The sequence below is a fragment of the Dendropsophus ebraccatus genome, chromosome 7 (assembly GCF_027789765.1).
Source record: "Dendropsophus ebraccatus isolate aDenEbr1 chromosome 7, aDenEbr1.pat, whole genome shotgun sequence".
Taxonomy (NCBI): Eukaryota; Metazoa; Chordata; class Amphibia; order Anura; family Hylidae; genus Dendropsophus; species Dendropsophus ebraccatus.
In genome coordinates this window covers 82,737,722-82,755,050 of record NC_091460.1, presented here as the reverse complement: position 1 = coordinate 82,755,050, position 17,329 = coordinate 82,737,722, and the positions used below count along the sequence as shown (strand labels likewise).

At 39.2% G+C, this 17,329-nt stretch overlaps 1 protein-coding gene across 1 annotated transcript; it reads left to right on the top strand.

The window, feature by feature from the left end:
- The first annotated feature begins 280 nt into the window (after window positions 1–280).
- APELA (apelin receptor early endogenous ligand) lies at window positions 281–16,498 on the top strand. Its single transcript, XM_069976610.1, has 3 exons — window positions 281–406; window positions 6,949–7,038; window positions 15,200–16,498. Exons 1-2 carry the CDS (start codon window positions 331–333, stop codon window positions 7,035–7,037), a joined length of 165 nt encoding a protein of 54 aa, XP_069832711.1. The 5' UTR covers window positions 281–330; the 3' UTR covers window position 7,038; window positions 15,200–16,498.
- The last annotated feature ends 831 nt before the right edge of the window (window positions 16,499–17,329 follow it).

The window sequence follows — 17,329 nt, the reverse complement described above, 5'->3', positions numbered from 1 at the left end:
TGCATAGGTCTCCCTGGATGGGTGGTATTTAAAGAGAAGACCTCTCTTTGTTTCTACAGCCATATAGATTGGTAGCAGCTACTGTTTACTTTTATTCTGGAGGCCAGTATTTATCTAGGTATACAAGAAGAGAGCGAGCAGTAAGAGCCATAGTCTTGTTGCGAGGGAAAGGCAAAGTGGGAGGCACTTTAACCTTGTCTCCTGTGATCATTAACCTTGCAGGGATATGCAGCAATCACCTCACTCTCAGTCCAGTTAGTTGAAAGCAGCTTCAAGGAATTGATACATCAGCTCGACATCTCCCAGGGATTTCAATTCCCAAAAGGAAAAATGAAATTTCAGAAATTATTTTACATTCTATTTATCATCCTGATGAGTTTGCTCCTTATTCATGGACAGAGACCAGGTGAGAAAACACATTTTTCCCCCATTTTAATGAAATTTAGAAAATTTTATTTAGAAAAAACATAAAAATTGAGAGTTTTCAGTTTCTGATACTTTTTGATGGCTCAGTTAGCAATAACAGCAATTTAGAACTATCAATTTCTAGCTTTTATAAATTATACAATTATACAATTTCTAGATTTTAAATTATCTTCATTTAAAAATGTATATATTTTTATTTTTGTATTATTCATTTGTATGTATACTTTAAAAAATCAACTGAAAAAATAGGATATGCTAAAATTTGATGTTGTATATATTTTACGTCTGTACATTATTCCCTAGCTTTTATTTTAAGTCTTGTTTTACAACTTTATTATATTGGATAGAGGTTTTGGCATTGCTTTAAGATATTGGCTCCCAGATAGTGAATGAAAAGGTAACAGCCTTAAAGTAAGGTAAATACTAGTGTTCATTTCCATCCTAGTTTTCCACACTTCTTGCTGTTTTTATTTTATATAGAAAAGTTTTATAAACTTTATGTAGTGATATGCTTGTTTAACATATGATCTTTTTAGACTGTAATGAAATATGGCACAACATAGTTTAATATTATGTCAAATAATATATACTTCATAAAATGGTAAAATCTATGGGTAATTTGGATTATTATATCTATATCCTAATATTCATAAATTATCCATATCCATAAATTATCTATCTATCTATCTATCTATCTATCTATCTATCTATCTATCTATCTATCTATCTATCGAAAACATCTGCCTGTGGATCATATAGTAATGTAGGTTAACGGCTACACACCTGATATATTAGATAATGCTTGGGGAATGTGAAGTACTTCTAAGCCTGTATCATTTTGCTCAGAGTTAAACATTTACTACTCTATAACTGTGGAGAACAGTCATATACTGTATACATACCAGGGGGAAGGTATAATAGTAGAATGATTACTCTTGCACAGAGGAAATGGTGTGGCAGATTAACATGATGCTGGTAGCATTTTGTGAAAACACCCCTATACACATCTCTCTGTGCAAATATTTTTAGGACCCCCCTTTGTGCATTCATCTAAGATGTAGGTATAGAAGACCCCAACGCTGGTCTTATAAATTGGTTGTTTTGCCTTGGCTAGACTACGTAAGAAACCAATTCTTGGTAATTTGGAGATGAACATAGTCAAAATAATGCTCTGTATCTGACATCTTTAGCCATCTTGTACATCCTTACAGCAACTGACGGCATGAAATACACATAATGTAAGCAATTATTCACAAATCAAAGTGGTTCTGTCTGACTAGATGATTATAGTAATGTCTTGCATTGCTACAAATGCATTAATGTTACATTAGTACTTTGCAGAATTTGAATAATTTAGTTCTGCTAGTAAATGACACAAAAGGAATGAAATTTGTATTTTTTGGAATCCACTGACTACTGTTTATAGTAAAGTTTAATACACACCCTCCATAACACAGATACATTCATATACCAGTATTGCATGCCACATATACTGTAACAGTTATGTATGGTACAGATGTAAGTGAAGTAGGCCATTGTGATATTATACTATGCCTGTGGTCTTCCATAGGACTGGTGCACAAAGTTATTCGTTACATAGTAATCTAGAAGTGCTACATTTGTGCATAATGTAAATTACAGCACATGTATATACCCAGAAAATGTATTTATATGGCATATTATGGATTTTAAACCAAGCTTGAATCTATAATTTACTATATGTTCGTGATATTCCCAAGTAAGCAGTAGCTTAGTGCAAGGACTGCACTCTGCATAACAAAACGGAGAGCATGGAGGAAGGGGGCTATAGAAGAAGATTACAACAATGTTCTCTACGATGGATGGAGTACAGTCTGCTGCTTAACAAAGGTTTAGTGGAATCTAAATACATATCAAATGGTGACGGGTGTCCAGCACAATAGCAAGAGATCAACATAGATTTAAATCAGCAGCTCAAAGAAAACCCTGTATCTATCCTGAATTCCACCTGGTCAATACAGGACTATTGCACCTTTGTACACTTACAGAGGAGGTTCTTTACTATCTAAGACACATTCATATTCATTCAGTATGAAATGGTTGGTAGCCGTGGCCATAGGAGAAGATGTTAACTATTCTAGCAAGAATGAACCATAGACACACAACAAAAAAGATTTACATAAAATTGTTGCGCCATTGGTCAACAGAGATTGATTTTGTTTTGGTTCTAATGGTGTGGTTACGCTGGCACCGCCCAATGGTTTTTCATGTATAAGTGTCTTACCGACTTGTCTCCAACATTAGATGTCAGGAGATCACAGCACGCTGTATTTCCATATGCCTAATTTTCTCTTCCAAATAAGACACTGCCAGAATTGTTTGGTAGAAGCTTTTTGCTCTCATCCTAATAAAAAAAAGTTGTTAGTGGAATAAGTTCTCACTTGCATGGCCAGCTTAGCGGGGTATTCCTATGTCAACATTTGATGTGACTGTAAGATGTGGGTCCCACCTCTCGGAGCTACACCTTTTTTGAGATCAAGGGATCCCCAGTCCCCTTTGGTCTGCTTGCAAAAGCCGGAGGCGGAGAGGAAGCTGAAAGCAGCTGAATAGACTGTTTTATGCATTTTGCATAACTCCTATGGAGGTTAATGGCATAGCATTATCAGTGCAGCACCAAGAGCTGCACTATTTAATTAACTCAGGAGTTACAGAGACTGTAGCTTGGTGTGCTTCACTCTTCACACAACTCCCATTAACATCTAAAGTTGTTACATTACCTGCATACCATAGTGCGTTTAACTGTTTTTGGCCCCCCTCCACCTTCAGTTTCTGCAAGCAAGCTAGAGAGAGCTGTGGGGCAGAGGTCCTATTTAACAATAGGTGCATGTCCAGCATATAGCAGACATACATGGCTTTATGTTTATTGTTTTTCTAAAAACAACATATTTTTTTTTATATCAGTGGGAGGTGCCAACCACACATTTTTGGGCATAGTTGCCTATGTGAACATATCCTAACTAGGTGCCACAGTCTCTCTAAGAAGAACTGAGTGATGTTGAGTAGAAATGAATGTAAACAGGACATGTCAAAAGATTTTAAAGAGATATGTATTCTTTAAAGGAATACACTTGGCAAAGGAGATATAAGCAGAGCCTGAGAGGGTGGTGTATATCACAATGAATGTCAAACAGAGAGTTCCTGTACCATGTGCCACACCCATCAGACTCTATTCTAGACATAACATCAGGTATTAATTTGATCAGTTATATCAGTGAATAGGAACATCCTTGTTGACATCCACTGCCCCAAAATTCGCCTTTTATTATGACCTATTAAACCAAACGGTAATCGGGCAAGCAAGTATGTTACTTACCTTAATAATCCAAACCAAATCAAATCATGGTACTGAGTTTAAGTAAAAACTATGGGGGAGATTTATCAAACCTGGTATAAAGTAAACCTTGCTCAGTTGCCCCTAGTAACCAGTAATCAGATTCCACCTTTCATTTTCCAAACAAGTCTGTGAGGAATGTAAAGTGGAATCTGATTGGTTGCTAGGGGCAACTGAGCCAGTTTCACCTTACACCATATTTGATAAATTTCCCCCTATATGTATTGTATGTGCAGGAAATTACCCAAACAGCTTTCTGTGCATAAATATGTCGGAGAATGATTTTGACAGGAGCACAGGAGGGAATTTGATGAACTTACCTCTCCTGAAGGTATAAACTTACATCTCTCTGTGCCCGAGGTGAATGCCGGGACCGGCCTCAGGACCCCCGCCAAAATGCCTGTCCCGGCTGATGGACTGTCCACTCAGCCAATCAGTGACTGGAGCGCCATCCCTCACAAGTCACTGACTGGCTGAGCGGCCAGTCCATCAGCCGGGTCATGACATGTACACACCAGAGATTCTGGAGCCCGGCGGGGGTCCTGAGGCCGGGCCCGCCGCTCACCGCACGCAGGCACGTGAAAAGGTAAGTATGTACTTGTTATCACATTCCCCCTGCCCCTAATGGATTTTAAAAACTTCTCCTTTAAGGTATATCAATTTGATATTAGCCAAAAGGAGCTGTTTCTCAGTCTGTTGTTTGTGGATGAGAGTTAACTGTTTGTGTGCATGAACCTGAGTAAGGAAGGTTAGTCAGCAGTTAAGTAAGCACATCAAATGATGGCACTAGTCATATGCTATAAATGTTTATCCATATTTTAGCCATTTTCCAAGTGCTATAAAAAGAATCTGTTCTTATCTGATAAATCCGCTTCCCACAGACTCCGTCGCTCCCAGCTGGTCTTTGTTTACTTTACTGCAGCCATGATGTATCCAGGTATTTATTTTATATTGCAAGCAATCACTAGTCTGGGTTCACATCTTCATCAGAGGATAAATTTGTGGCGATCGCATAAATCGTTTAAATAACCTGACAAAAAACGCTGTGTGCAGTATTTCTTTGTCCCATTGAAATCCAGCAAAAATGACTGACACAAGCAGCAATCCCAATAGACCCTAATTATGGTTTTTCACCATCTTTTGGTGTCTGTTGTGCAGTAGAACAGCTGACTCCATTTTCCACTGCTGAACAGAATATGTGATGGAGGCCCCAAACTAAACCACCATTGCAGATGAACAGGTGCAGGTAGCGTTAGCAGTGCATAGGGCAAGTATAAGGCCAAAAAGGCCAGTGATCACCTGAATTGGTCATATGGGTATACAGCATGTAAGCATTGCGGCAAAGTAAACAAAGTAAAATGGGGAGCATTAGAGCAGTTGTACATTTACCAGGAGAATTAGGGTGGAAATATACAAGCAGCAAGATGCACATGGCAGATAATTTTTCATGGGAAATGCGTATAAAGTGCATTTTTCCCTGCACTTACTACTGCATCACGGCTTCACTTCCTGGATAAAATGGTGATGTCACGACCCGACTCCCAGAGCTGTGCGGGCTGTGGCTGCTGGAGAGGATGATGGCAGAGGGACACTGAGGGCACAGGGCACTATAAGCATTTCCCGTAAAAAGTGTATGTTGGGGATTTGTATGACTTTGGGGGGGGGGGGCAATACAATACTCCTTTAAAGAGGATGTACCACCAGGTACATCCTCTTTAATCTGAACCGACGGATCGAACGGCGCCGTCACGGAATGGAGCTGCGTCATAGAGGGGAGGGAATTCCCTCCCACTGGGGGCGGGCCGGCCTACCTCCAGTGCTTGAGCACTTGCCAGTTCCGGTGCATAGAACGGCACCGTGCACGGGAACCGGGCCGCATTCCGAAGAACGGACCGCGGCACCGGCTTCCCCGTGACGGTGACATTCTATCCGTCGGTTCAGGTTAAAGAGGATGTACCTGGTGGTACATCCTCTATAAGGTATATTTAAAGGTCAGATGGATTCTTGTACTTTAACAGAAGTCTTCAGTGGTCCTACTTATCTATACCACAATGGCATAATGAATAAAAAAAAAATGGAATTACCTTAGAGCTTACTACAATTTGCATGTATTGAGTTGTAAGCTGGTCATAACCCTCTGTATCGTATGCAAATTATGGGCTTGGATTTAAAGGACTAACAGCACAGTCCTAGTTTTATTTGAATATAAATGCCGCCATGTATGCGAGGAGCTCTGGTGGCAGGCAACTGTGCACCTGTTTACACTAATCTAAGTCCAGCCTTGGCCAATTATAATTATTCAAATTAGTTTACCATGCTTGAGCTATTTAATTTGTAACACTGTGCTAGGGTATAGGTAAACATTTGATTTCAGTTACAATTACCACACACAGATGGGACCATTTTGCCCCTATTGCTTACTATGTCCTCTATGCAATGGGCAGAATTCTGGTAATTGTCCAAGGAAAATTCCATTGTTCAAATGCAATCTCTTCACAATGCTTTAAACAAGAGAATGCAAATGGGGAAACTATCTAAAGGGGTCCCTCTGGATTATTTAACCCTTGTTTGCTAGCCAGTAAAAGTAAAAGAGTCAACAGCCTTACATTTCAGTCTATCGGCCTATATTTGAGAAATTGATGCAGTCAGTGGCCATGTGACACTGTAAAAGTAAGATGGGAAGTACACTGTAAGAGTAAGAATAAGAAGTACACGCCATCTATTATTTGTGTTCCATGTTTGTATTGCAGACAGTTGAATTTATTACTACAAATAATTATATGATAAGGCTGAAAAATGAGTTATATTCATTTATCACTCCATTTCTTTTAAAGACTTTGGATCAATTAATTATGTATAAAAAAAAGTACTGAAAAAAAATCTAAAAAATCACAGAAAGTGTTAAAAAAACACATTTGTTATTCTATACTTAAAGGGGAACTATTAGTCTAACCTGCTGATAGCCCCCTATAGTGCAAGCATCCTCTGTGCTGTTCCAGTGCTCCATGATTCTGTAAGACCACTAGGAGCACTGTGGCACTGTTAGAAGCACTGCCACGCCCCCATAGCACTGATCCGTCTAACCTGCTGATAATTCCCCTTTAAATCATTAAGGTTTTTTCATATTTTTAACCATGTGCTTCTTATTTCAGCAAACCATGGTCAACGGAGAAGACCGCACAGACACAACTGTTTCCTGAAAAGGTGTATGCCTCTTCACTCCAGAGTGCCCTTCCCTTGAGGTATCTATATAAGACCTAATTCACTAAATTAACACCAATATCAAGAAGTTATGCTCCTCCGTAAAGTAAAGAGTTCACATTATTGCCTTTTACCGCAATAGACTTATATTTAGTAATTATGGTATGACCCAGTGAAATCCATCTACAGTGATTCAATGGTTTGCTTAGATAGGTAGCAAGAATTTATAAAGGTATGTCTCCTATATAGCAGCACTTTTGTCCTTCGATATGCAACTTTTAAGCTGTACAAAGCTGTAATATAGAAAGAGAGGTGGCGATCTCCAGCTTCATAAAACGTAACTTCTTTATTTAATTAGGCATCAACATAAAAATCAAACATTTAAAAACACGCCGACGCGTTGCGAGGTAGACCCTCTTAATCATGGCCATGATTAAGAGGGTCTACCTCGCAACGCGTCAGCGTGTTTTTAAATGTTCGTTTTTTATGTTGATGCCTAATTAAATAAAGAAGTTACGTTTTACGAAGCTGGAGATCGCCACCTCTCTTTCTATGCTATGGACTAACGGGGAACGGCCCGCAGTAAAGATCTCACGTGCTTCCATCCTGGAGAGCCTCCATTATACAGAGTGAACTTTTTATGGTGAGCTGATATCATTGTTCTTTGTCTACAAAGCTGCAATACCGCACCAACAGAAGTCTTTGGTAGAAAAATGTACTGTGCTTCATTGTACACCCATTACAAATGTATATTCCCCAACAGCAAAATAAGTGTATACAAACATAGATATAAGAGCACAGATATAGTTCAGCATTGGACACTTTAATTATACAAAATACAGCTGCATAACCACAGATAATGAATATAAAACATCAAATGCTATAAAAATATGCATACATTTAAACACACTGACAACATTTATGCATTAAAAACTGCTGATTTATCATTTTCTATTACTCCATTGGGAATACCTTCTGATTAAAAAAAAACCCTTTGGTCTTTACAGATTGTAGGTCTAATGCACGGACATATATCAGGCATGAAGTATTTGTCAATTTGGATAAGAGAGGTTACGACCTCCTTTTAATCAGGCTTTTTGATTAATTGAAGTCTCATTTAAACAGAAGCATATGTTTTCTCTAAGGTACACAGTAATAACCTGTAAGCTACTTCCACATTCAGGAGATCTATATAATGAACATTGAGGCCTTCTGAGGTCAGTATTAGGTTGGGAATGGGAATAACATCACTTCTTCTAAGTGTTGTAGTAATTTCATCATGATCGGTATTAATGTCATATTAACGTTACATGGTAGAATATAACGGTTCTAGATAGTGTTAGTAAATTGTGATAAGCAGTCACCCATGGACTGCAATAAGGAATTCATCTAACAAAAATACACTTTAAATATACCAGTTTGTACAATAAAGATGGGCTATGGTGGGCACAGCTACATATCACATAAAGTGGTGCAAATGGATCAAAAATTAAAAATCTTTATTATTAAAACACCACGAACAAAGTTAAAACCATTTAAAATTAACCACAAAAGATCAAGTATGCAGACTGGTGGCCCCCACAATCATTGGGGTAACACCACAATACCAGGGGGAGGGAATAGATAGCCTCTAATGGTTCTTATAACTAAGTTCATCCAAAAGTGCCAAGTGCCATAGCCTAATATCACATGAAGCAACATGCAACCCTCCTGGTACAATATCACCTAAACCCCACGCGTTCCGTTATGTTCCCATAACTTCATCAGGAGTGGACAACTGTGATAATAGGCTATGGCACTTGGCACTTTTGGATGAAATTATTTGTTGCTATCTTTGTGTTTAATTATACGTCTAAGTGTCTTTATCCTTTTATGTATTTACATGATAACCATTTGAGGCTATAGCACTTGGCACTTTTGGATGAACTTATTTTTCATTTTCATTTTTGATCCTCATTTTTTGTTTGTGCATCTAATATATATAACACATTCCCTGTTTCTTTGGTTGTATTTAATTATACCAGTGTCACAACAAAAAGAAGTCGCTAACCCTTGTGCAGATTCACTTAGCATAAAATGTGAGACTTTTTCCACTTTTATGTTACTCAAAAAACTTTCAGCAAAACAAAGTGGATAGGGCTCAGTAGCAGGGGCAAAACAAGCACCACATTTTAATATCAATTTTCTAACCATCTAATAAGAATAAGGGCTGCAAAATCTCATGGGAGAAATTAGGTACTTTACACTATGTTAGACAAATCTCCCCCATAGATTCTTGGAGCCCTGTGCATAGGGAAGCACATGTCTATCATGGGTGGGTGGCTGGGGCCCACAACATCAGACTCCTTACTGGTGGTGTGTGGCTGCTTTTCAGGCATAAGTGCCTGGGAATGATTGTATGCTGCGGCCCCAGAAACAGAATGCCAGCCCCTGCGTAATGCTGCCTCAGCAAAGGAAGAATACCATGCTTCAAAGGATTATAATAAAATTCCAGAGTGTGGAGCAAGATTAGCAAATAGCTTTATTTTATATAGTATATGTTACAAGGGTATTCACAACTTGCAAAGTTGTCCCCTATATGCAAGATAGAAAATAACAAGTGAGTTGGAGAAACGCATTTAAGTGGTCTCAAACATGACTAAAGTATCATGATGTACAAATTAATGTAACTCCAAAGACAGTTAAGAGTCCAGCTACATCTGCCACATTATCATAATACAAAAAAGACCAAAACCAAAGGCATTTTGCAACATACAGTCCCTTAAGTAGCAAAAGCACACAATGGGAAATAGCCAAGGCTTTGGCTCAGTGAAAACACCCAATAAATTCAGTAGTGATAAGGTCATAGTGTGATAATCATAGTGGTTTGTTTAATCTAACAATAGATTGGTAATTATTTAGACAAATGGATAATAGAACAAGATAGTCAGGCCTGGGGCAAAGTGCAGCAATTCCAAGACCTTCACCCCACCAGAGGGAACTGTACATTGTTAGATTCAGTTTACACTTCATTTTCTGGTTTGCACTCATTATGAGAGGATAAACAGCAATAAGTGCAGTGTACAGCTTTTAGAAAATCATAAAAATAAAAACAAAAAAGACCGATCATCCCCATCAATACAATTATAGGAATATTGACTATATATATATTATATCCCTTGTCTTTACATTAACTGGTCATGATGCCCATGTAATATAGAAGCATCCTCGTTCTCTATGAAATATCCTCTCGAGAACATTATACTCTGGCACATGCAGTTAAAATACTTGAATTTGCAATATTTAATACAATGTAAGGAATGTAACAGAGAAATGTTTGAATTACATCATCATTCAGAAGGGAGTTTCTAATTTTAATGGGGGCAGTACCATACAAGGCATAGCAGGATGATATCAATGGTTTCTGTACCAATTAACGTACCTAATAATACACTGAAAATCGGCTTTTTTTTAAGCATCCATTATAATGTACCGTCACAATTACAGGAACCTAAGACCATCATTCTGACACTCGTATACGCCCTGCCTCAATGAGGCTTGGTTTCCCAATTGAAATTGAGTTGGTGGATTCATTCTAATCCCTAATGGGAACATGTCCACATGACAAAAGAACCACATGATTAAGTAAAATTGGACTCCTGGGAAGCTTGCACTCAGAATGATGAATATGGGCAGGTCAGGGGCACATAAATACCAGCACCTTGTCACAGAGGTTGTTAAGTAGTGGTATTGTCCAGGACATCTAATCCTGCAATGGTTTTACACAGGCTTACTAACTGAGCATCATTTGCACATTTACCAGTTAGGAGAACACGCACAAAACAAATTAATGAGGCGTCCACACGAGGTAAACAGGTTACTGGGAGTCATCTGTAAAAATACTAGAAAAAGCCGCCATTGCATTCCAAGTGCAAGCCACAAGTCATTCATCTACAGATGCGGCAGGGCTGGATGTCTCGTGCTCATTTTTTGACTGCATGTTCATCATGACAACTTGGAGTTCCAGGGTTAATCTGAAAATATACGTAAAACTAAAGTTACCACAGTGTGATCGTATGAAAAGCAGAAAACTCTCAACGCATACAATGACATCTGGGTTTTTCCCACTGGAAGTTTTACATTAAGCAGAGTGCCTTCGTGTAAATAATATACTGTATTTTTTACTTTTCTATACTTTTGCTCTTATACTAAGGCTTTTGGTTACACTGGCTTTCCGTAATTTTTGTCTGCAAGAATAGTGTAGACCAGTGCTTCTCAAACTTTTTCTTCTGGAGCCTCACCCAACAGACAAAATGATGCCTGGGCCTCACCAGATTGACCAAGAGGATGCTGGGGCCTCACCATCTATGGTAGAAGTCCATGCAAACATAAAAACTATAGCTCAGTCTACCCTCTATTTGTCTCATAATCTCTGTTTAACGTAAAATAAGTACAAAATGAGTCAATAATGTTCCTAAAGCAGAGATTTGTTGGAGTCAGGGAAAGGATTGTGCAGCTTATGGTCACTTTTGTGAGAACTGCCTTCTAAGCTGGGCCTCACCAACAAATAGGGGGCGCCTCACAGTTTGAGAAGCACTGGTGTAGTCTACAGCTTTTTTTAGGGCTGCCCAGCTGCATCCAACTTCTTCAGCCACCGATATCCAGATACCAAATGATCGGACTCAAGTATGTTTGATGGGCGCTCATCTCTAATTTATACGTCTCTATCGTCCATATATAGTGGAGCTCTGACAGAAATTTCTGTAGAAGGAAAACTTAACAAGCGTGGAAAAATCTATTGTGCTATGATGGTAGACTTACCAATTGTCATTCATCTTTCCTATACACAGATACAACAGTAATAAATATTCTGCCCCTGAAACAGATTGATCGTCCTTTGTACGTTAGAACTAGTCTAGAGATAGAGATCACAAAATAACATAATATTTTAGACCAGCTACCCAACAACTTAGTAACATGATACAGGGTTTCATTCAAGGGACCTTTTTTCCCTTCTTTACACCAGATGTAAAAGTTTATGTTGTGCACTATCATTATTCAAGGTGAAATATGTTATTTAGCTAAGAAGAAATGGAAAAATAATTGTTGTGAAGTAAATCAGATCCTTATCGCCACATTATCCCAAGACAAATGAACATGCTTAATACTCCCAGCCTGTGCTCAGCTGAAAATGATCATTTTGGGACATTTGTTTTATGCTTATGGGACATCAATCACAAGGCAAAGAAGAGACAGGTCTAGAACATATAGCAGGCCCTTAACATGAAGGTTTTTTTTAACTCTATTTTCCATTTTTACTAGGAACATTACCTAAATAAAGCAGAAAATGAGAACCTCTTGTCCTTTATCCATTAGAAAAGTATATACTTGTACATAGGCACCCAACATTTTGCAGATAGATCCTTATAGGCAATAGAGGAGTGCTAGTAAATCTACAATTTAAATGTATTCATTTGAATAATCATCTCAGTTTATAACTTGACAGATCCATTACTAAATGTCAGTCTTTTTTGAAGCATAGCAAAACAATGAAGACAGAACCTTTGAAATGATGTCTGAGGTTAGAGGGAACTTTTTTTTTCTTTCCAGAAACATCACCATTCTAGTCCATTGGCTGTGTCTAGTATTGTAATGTATTCTAATTAAAGTGAATGGGGCTGATCTACAGTACCAGAAAGAGCCTATGGACTCTGCCTCGGAATCCCGCCGTGCTCAGTGTCCTGCAGTGAGTGAATGGGAGGGCGCGCGTCCGCTCCCAGCGCTCTCCGCTCAAAGAAATGTCATTTCTTTAGGCGGAGAGGGGAGGAAGCAGACACGCCCATGCCCTGTCATTCACTCACTGTAGGACACTGAGCAGGGCGGGATTCCTCAGTGTGAACGGGCCTTACGCCGGAAAATTATCAGCTGAATAAGCGGATTACTACTCAGTGTAAAATACCTAGTCACCAGCTGTTGAATAAACAATCACTGGGAGGTATAGCCCTAAAAATAACTGATGGTCAGCTGCATATCTACATGATGAGCCACCAATGCGGGATGTGCAACCAACAGTAATCGATATTATGGGCTGCATGAATGATCCAGCAATTGCGCAGCCACTCACATTAAGCCTTGAAAAAAGTTCATTAAACGACCACTGATCCTTTGCTGTACATTACAGAGAGAATATTTACTTTATATCATGCTCAAAGCCACAGGATACACATCTCTTCCCTCACCCCACCCGCCTTGTTTGATTGACGTACAAGGCACAGTGCTGGAAGCAAATCCTTGTATGTCAAATCAGTTGAGGCAGGGAGGGATTGGGGAGGGAGGAGTTGTGCATGCCGCATGTCCAGACTGCCTTGTTGACCCTTGAGCTCTGAGCATGATTCAAAGCTAACAGATTTCCTTTAACATGACAGTGAACTGCAAGCTTAAGCACTTTAAGGCCATGTTCACACATGTAATACAGTGATCGTAGTTTACTATGGCCGCTGTATTACATGTTCCTGTGGCTGACACTGCCATCTCGGCTGCAGGAACATTGTCTTTTTCACATTTTGATGCCTGGTACTGTTGGGTGTGCTCACAATACAATTAAGCATTAAATACAATGTAAAGTACAGCTGTACTTTACATTGTGTGCACAACTATTTTCAGCCGAACTGCAGCCGTAGAAAATAGACATGCTCAGTATTTTCTGCAGCTACAGTTCATCAACGGCCATAGTGTATACTGTGTGTATACACCATGGCCATTGTTGCATTGGAATCAATGCAAATGTATTATTTTAATTTCCAACGGACATCCTTTTCACTGAAAAGAACAACCGTTAAATTAATACGTTGTGTGGACCTAGCCTAACAAAGCATGAATATTGGTCGGACAGGCTGATTATTGCCCAATGTAAATGAGACAATCGGCTGTTGATCAGCTATGGGTCGTGTGTAGAGATGAGTGAACCGGGTTCGGGTTCGAGTCGATCCGAACCCGAATGTTTAGCATTTGATTAGCGGTGGCTGCTGAAGTTGGATAAAGCTCTAAGGTTGTCTGGAAAACATGGATACAGCCAATGACTATATCTATGTTTTCCACATAGCCTTAGGGCTTTATCCAACTTCAGCAGCCACCGCTAATCAAATGCCAAACGTTCGGGTTCACATGGACTCAAGCATGCTCGAGGTTTGCTCATCTCTAGTCGTGTGGTGATTCACTCTCAATAATTGGCCTGTTTCAACTGTCCTTTCAGCTAGTGCTAATTGACTTATACGTATTTGATTGGCACTCGTATCAGCCTGTAAACTACCTGTGTAAAAGGTCCCTTACTTTTAAGCAGTCAAAAAGGAGCAACTGACATAATTAGAAAGGGCAGTTTTTATATCATATCACAGTGTCAGTTCACAGCAGACAGTAAAAGTCTCAACAGTTTCCATGTACATCGCTCCCTTCTCTGTCAGCACTAGGTCAGAAAACAGAATTAGCATCATGACGTTATCTTGTGAGTTGAGCACTCTAGGCACCAGTTCAAGTGATACATTATTGCAATGGACTGAAAAGATAGTACTCTGTTTGTTAAATATCAAGTCCACTAATTGACTGATACTGTGCCTATTAAAACATTACTATCTCAAGGGCTTCCGCAGTCCTATTGAAGCTTTGAAAGGGTTGATGAATGAGTTACCTGATAATTTGACTGATTTCAACAAAAAAATATTTGCCATCAGCCCCCATTGAAGTTAAGAGGGGCAACAGAGTATCAGTTGCATATAAGGGTATTTAACTTGCACTGTAAACGTACCGCCCCGTTAGGCCAAATAAAATAGCCCGCAGAAAGAAATCATTGTTAGTCCAAGACCTATTGTCTGCATTTATCAGCTACTCCCTAAAGGCGGGGGCAAAGGAAGAGTAGAAGTGAGGAAGACTCAAATAAAATAAACAAACAAAAAAAAAAAACTAAATAAAGCCAAAAGCATTATTTGATACTTATTTTCAGATTTTTTCTAATGTCACCCCATCACCAAAAAATACCTCAAACACATTCACCAAGATAATTTAGGTAACAAATCAACTTAAAGGACAAATACTTTAAAATCTGATCATAAGGAGGAACAGACTTTTTAAAGGAAATGTTACATGTACCATAAACCAAACAATGAGAAATTATTTTTATCTGCTTATTGCACATACTCATCATGCAAATATATCATTATGTCTTTTCAGGTTGGAGTGCTTTGGTATTTCCAAGAAGATGGGATATATTGACAGGACAGTGTGTTATTTATTAAATGGTATTTTGTATATAGGAAACACATCCAAGAACTGCAGACATCCATTGTGAAAGATGGACAAAGACAATGTTTAAAGGAAATGAAAAACATTGGACTGGAGCAAAACTTGGAATAGCCCACCTAGCATCCCACAGCATGAAGAGACATTACATGACAAGCATGCCTAGCCATAGAGGCTACATAAACCCAGGAAGATGTACAGACATAATAGAGCATTCACCCATAAGAAATGGGAATCGTTTCTTCAAGAGGATGGCCAGGGCATACCTCATACCACCAACATTTCCCCTACCTTTATGGAACTAGGATTTACTTATGGCAATTCTCTAGATTTACATGGAATTTAGGGATTCATGAATACAATGTTTAAAAGGGGTATGAAAGGGGAGAATGAAACCAGCCACCATCCTCCCATCACTGCCTCCCATCAGTGCCATTTCCTGCTGCCTCCTCTCAACACATAGGAAATGCCCACTCAGCCAATCATCAATGCCAATGACCTACCTCAGCCAGTGATTGGCTAAACAAGCATTTCCTAGGTAAAGAGGGGGGTAGAAGTGTAAGGCAAAAATCAGCAATAAAAGTAAAAAAATAAACTCACCTGAAGTTCATCCTCTAAATATAAGGGTGTAGGTAAAGGTAACATGTTTCATACTGCTTTATCTCACTTTTGCTTACATTGTATAATAATTATATAGGCTCATATAAGACTCAAGATAACTATGCAGATTATGTATAGATTTCCTATAAAACAATAAAACTGCCAAAATGGACTTGTAAATATTTAGTCTAGGGCTATAAGTTTATATATTGTAATATTATGTATATGCAATACCACTTTTTAATAGATTTTTTTTAAAGACATGTAAGGTATACTATGTATTTTCAGAAATGTTATCTGGTTATTTTCTCCTATACAGTAGTAATAAATAAGCAGGCAGCATGTCCTATATTTCTTACTTGAAAAATTAAAGGGAATGTATCAGGCACATTGCTTTAAGATTTTTATATGAATAGACCAGTGCGCGGCGTTGGTCTGTCTTCAGGCATCGGCCCAGCATGAAGCACTGGAGGCGGGCTCAACGGCCCCCAGTGTGACAATCTCCTTTTGGAAGCCCTGCATGGAAACCGGGCAGCGGTTCAAAAAAAGGACTGCAGCACCGGTCTATTCGTATAAAAACTTACCTGATGGTACATTCGCTTTAAATTGTGAGTGCCAAAGAAATTATGTTTCTCCAGAAATAAATATTGTATGTTTCTAAATAATTTCTCATTAGGTTATATAAACCACTTTTAGCATAAAAAGTGCTGCATGGTATTCAATTCCTTAGATACTGTGTTGTATTACAACTTGGCTTCATTCACTTTAATAAAACATGCAATACCACACGCAAACGGAGGACAAGACTGGCGCAGTTTTTCTAATGCTGGATAATCCCTTTAAAGTGGTTGTCTGGGAATTAAAAATGATTTACAAATGCCTGGGGTAGTGGTAGATAACAAAAGAGGGTATACTAACCTACCCCAACCCCCACAACTGCCACAGAAACGTTCCCTATCCTCTTGGCTACCTCCTGGCTCCTGAAGATGCATTATCCCTGCAGGAACTGCCTTTCACAGCCATTTACTAGCTGAGGCAGGACAATGATGCAGCCAGTGACTGTACAACCCCATTAATCCTAATTAGAGGTGAGCGAATTTACAGTAAGGGTGGGTTCACACAATGTATCTGCAGCGGATTTCATGCTGCAAGCTTGCAGCGAAATCTGCTTTGGATCCCTTCACTATCGCTTTCAATGAGATTACATAGTCGCAGTGGAATTGTCATCCCGCTGCAAGTATGTAAAAGGCAGCCCCCCTCAACACCCAGTGGCCCGGTCATACTGTACATTACCGGTCCGTGCTCCGGCTTGTTTCGGGGGTTCCCGGGGTCTGGACGTTCCACTAAACCGATTGGCTGAGCAGGACGTTCAGCTGTTGGGAAGCAAGCCGGAGCGCGGACCGGTAATGCATGTACTAGGCCATGGGGGGGCTAAGAGGACTGCCTCTTACATACCCCGCA

Coding starts and splice junctions, on each gene's coding strand:
- APELA (XM_069976610.1), top strand. CDS start 331: ATGAAATTTCAGAAATTATTTTACATTCTATTTATCATCCTGATGAGT. Junction 407..6,948: donor TATTCATGGACAGAGACCAG/GTGAGAAAACAC, acceptor TTCTTATTTCAG/CAAACCATGGTCAACGGAGA.